The sequence below is a fragment of the Artibeus jamaicensis genome, unplaced genomic scaffold (genome assembly GCF_021234435.1).
Source record: "Artibeus jamaicensis isolate MK-2021 breed Jamaican fruit bat unplaced genomic scaffold, CSHL_Jam_final contig_3109, whole genome shotgun sequence".
Lineage (NCBI taxonomy): Eukaryota > Metazoa > Chordata > Mammalia > Chiroptera > Phyllostomidae > Artibeus > Artibeus jamaicensis.
In genome coordinates, this window is record NW_026521716.1 from 2265813 (window position 1) to 2269153 (window position 3341).

Here is a 3341-nt window from a genome sequence, read left to right on the forward strand (position 1 = left end):
AGAAACAACACAGCGCAGCCCCCCTAAAGGCAAGCCCCTCATCGGGCATGATTCGGGGTACACAGCTCTGCACAGTGAAATCTGGAAAAGCGTTTTAACCCCCGAGGATCCTTGGACACTGGGACCCCAGGGTGAGGCAGTTGGGAGGCGGAGGGCTTCTTGGGAAGGGTGCGTCCACCTCAGCAGACCGCCTCCAGCAGCTGCGGCCCGTGGCCCGTCACAGGGTCCAGGCCGGAGCCAGGGGCTGAGCTGTCCCTGAATGGTCAGTCCAGGGAGGGGGGACACTGAGGCCCAGAGGGGTCAGGGCATTCTCTCAAGGCCACACAGCCAGAAAGGGGCAGACTGGGCCTACAGCCTGGTGGGACCTGTGGAAGGTGTGGACCCCCGAGGCGACCGGGGTGGCAGGGGTGGGGGTGGGAGTGCTGAGCCTGCAGGCCCAAGGGGGAGGGGGAGGGCCAGCCCACACCCAGGCCAGCTTGTCTGAGCTCATCCCCTGAACAGGGAGCTCACTCCTCCCATTTCCAGGGAACTGGCCCTGTGCGCACGGTCCAGCCAGCTGGGGCCCAGGGGACATGAGAGGATTTAGGGCCGGACAGTGAGCGCGGCTGCCCAGCTGCTCCGACAGAAGCACCAGGCGGCGGTCGGGAAGGCTCAGGGCCCCTCCACCGGCCTACCCGCTCCCGCAGCGAGGGGCCACCCCACGCACCCCAGGTGGGCCCTGGGCACGACTGGGCACGGGCTAGCATCCGTCGGGAGGGCGCCTTGGGGTGGGGAGCTGACCGAGGGGCAGCTTGTAAAGCCAGGGCTTTGGGTCCTCCTTTGGTTGTGGAGACAGTGTGTCCACCTGCCAGCCCTGGTGACCGCTGGCCCCCCTACTCCTCCCTCGCCTCGCTCCAGGGGCACAGCCCCCACCCCCACCCCAGAACAGCCCAGCAGTCTGGGCAGCTCCCTCCGGACACACTGGGGAAACTGAGGCCCAGAGAGGGGAGGCTCGTCACGGTCACCTCATGACACCAGAGACCGACCGGGCCACCTGGAGCCCCAAGAGAGGGGCGCCAGGCGCTGTCATGGGCAAGGCCCCCGGGGCCAGGTGACAGCTTCTCCTGGGGACAAGCCAGCCCCAGGGAAAGGAGCCACCAGACCACTTCGGATGCGGTCGCTGCGGGGGGCTCGGAGCCAGATTGGGGGGTTTCAGGGCCTCAGAGAAGGGGGCACCCGGTAAGCAGGGAGGGGACCAGGGTGCTCGGCGGGGCACAGCCCAGCAAAGGTGGCCAGGCGGCCCCAGGCGCGTTCCAGGTGGGCTCGGTCTATGTCTCCAGGCCTCTCCCACTGCCCCTCCCTGCCATTCTCTGCCTGTCCCTGCCCAGCTGTCTGTCTCTCTGTCCCTCTCTGTGTCCGTCTCGGAGCTCTGTCCCCCTCGCCTTGTCACCAGCTCTCCCCTCCACTCACCCCTTGCCTCAGTGCCGAGCTCCCAATGAGCCCCCCCAGCCCACTGAACCCTGACGGTTGAGAACCAGGGCCAGTGTGGATCCTGGGTGTGGGCACAGGAAAGGCAGGGCTGCTCCCAGCGCCCCTCTGCCCTGCCGGACCTCACTCGGAGCCGCCCTCTCTCCCCTGGGAGAACGTCCGAGTGAGGCCCCCACCGGGACCAGAGCAGGACCCCTGGGCGCTCGGTCCTGGAAGTTGAGGACCGCAAACCCTTGTGTTAGCTTTCCCCCCAGAGGGTCCAGGGCTCCGGAACCTGTGACCACAGCCCCTCCACCTGCAGAGTCCCTGACGGAGGAGGGAAGGGGTCCCTACGTGGGTGGTCCCTGAGGGTCCGCAGAGAACTGTCGCCTCTGAGGCCCCACATCTCATCGTGCAGGGCCCTGTAAACCTCTGGCACATGGCGGACAGGACCAGCTGGGGGCGGGGTGTCCGGGAAGCAGGTGAAGGAGTCGGGGGAGTGGGGTGCCCACCCGCAGGACACATCAGGCACGTCTTACCAAGTCTTCCTCTTACAAAGAGGTCGGTGAGGCGGGAGGGCCAGGAACACCCTGCCAGCCCAGGCGATGCCCCTGAGCCCCGCCCCCGCAGCAGGCGCTCGATGTCAGTCAGCAGTGCTGCCTGTCACTTCCTCCCAGGCGGCGCCGCCGACCTCCCCGCACGCAGGCCAGGATGTTCGGGCTCTGGACGACCTTCACCAGCGTGGTTTTCTACGTCACCCTGGCCGTCGGCCTTGGGGGCCTGGCGGGCAACGGGCTGGTGCTCTGGCACCTGGGCCTCCACATCAGGAAGGGCCCCTTCTCCGTCTACGTCCTGCACCTGGCCGCCGCGGACTTCCTGTTCCTCGGCTGCCAGGTGGCCTTCTCCATCGTCCGGGCCGCCCTGGGCTCCGAGGACACCCTCTACTTCGTCATCACCTTCCTGGGGTTCGCCGCGGGGCTCTGGCTGCTGGCGGCCCTCAGCCTGGAGCTGTGCCTGTCCGAGGTCCTCCCCGCCTGCTACGAGGGCCACCGCCCCAGACACACGTCCGGTGTCGTGTGCGGCCTGCTCTGGGCCCTGACGCCGCCGGCCGTGCTGCTGCCGGCCAACGCCTGCGGCCTGCTGCGCGGCGGCACGCGCCTGGGGGCCTGCGTGCGTTACCACGCAGTCAGCATCACCTGGCTGCTGTCCCTGGCCTGTGTGGCCTGCGGGGCCGGCCTGGTCCTGGCCCTCTGGGTGGCCTGCTGCTCCCAGCGCCCGCGGCCCCGGCTCTACAGCGTCGTGCTGGGCTCTGGGCTGCTGCTCTTCCTCTGCGGCCTGCCCTACGTCCTCTACTGGAGTCTCAGGCCCCTCCTCAACCTCCTGCTGCCCGCGTTCCACCCGCTGGCCGCCCTCCTGGCCTGTGTCCACGCGAGCGCCAGGCCCCTCATCTACTTCACAGTCGGCCGGCGGCCAGGGACGCGCCAGCCGCTGCGGGTGGTTCTCCAGAGGGCTCTGGGGGACGGGGTCCAGCTGGGGGCCGGGGGGCTGTCCCTGCCCCTGGGTGCCATATAGGGGTGCCTGGATTCCCCACGCAGCCCACCAACCCAGGCCAAACACCTCTGGGACCTTGGCAGGCCCCACCTCGCCCCAGCTGATGTGCTCTGAGACCGAAGGGCTGAGGACAGAGTGACATCCATGGTCCTGACCCCCCTCGGGGAGCCCCCCCCGGAGGAAGAGGGAAGCACAAGGGATCCTCCAAGGGATCCAGGAGAGGGGGCGGGGGGGGGGGATGCGAGGTGACCTCCAGGCCCACGTCGGGGCCTGTCCTTGCACAGCACACACTAAGGTCCGGCAGCCGATTCTTGCACTACAGAGTCATAGAGAACCTTGCCCTG

General features: G+C 68.5%; 1 protein-coding gene across 1 annotated transcript; it reads left to right on the forward strand.

The window, feature by feature from the left end:
* Positions 1–634: 634 nt before the first annotated feature.
* Positions 635–3018, forward strand: MRGPRG (MAS related GPR family member G). Its single transcript, XM_037135258.2, has 2 exons — positions 635–711; positions 2124–3018. The coding sequence occupies exon 2, from the start codon at positions 2158–2160 to the stop codon at positions 3016–3018; it is 861 nt and encodes a 286-aa protein (XP_036991153.2). The 5' UTR covers positions 635–711; positions 2124–2157.
* The last annotated feature ends 323 nt before the right edge of the window (positions 3019–3341 follow it).

What these genes read in the sequence shown, in the direction of transcription:
- MRGPRG (XM_037135258.2), top strand. Translation starts at nt 2,158, where the DNA reads ATGTTCGGGCTCTGGACGACCTTCACCAGCGTGGTTTTCTACGTCACC.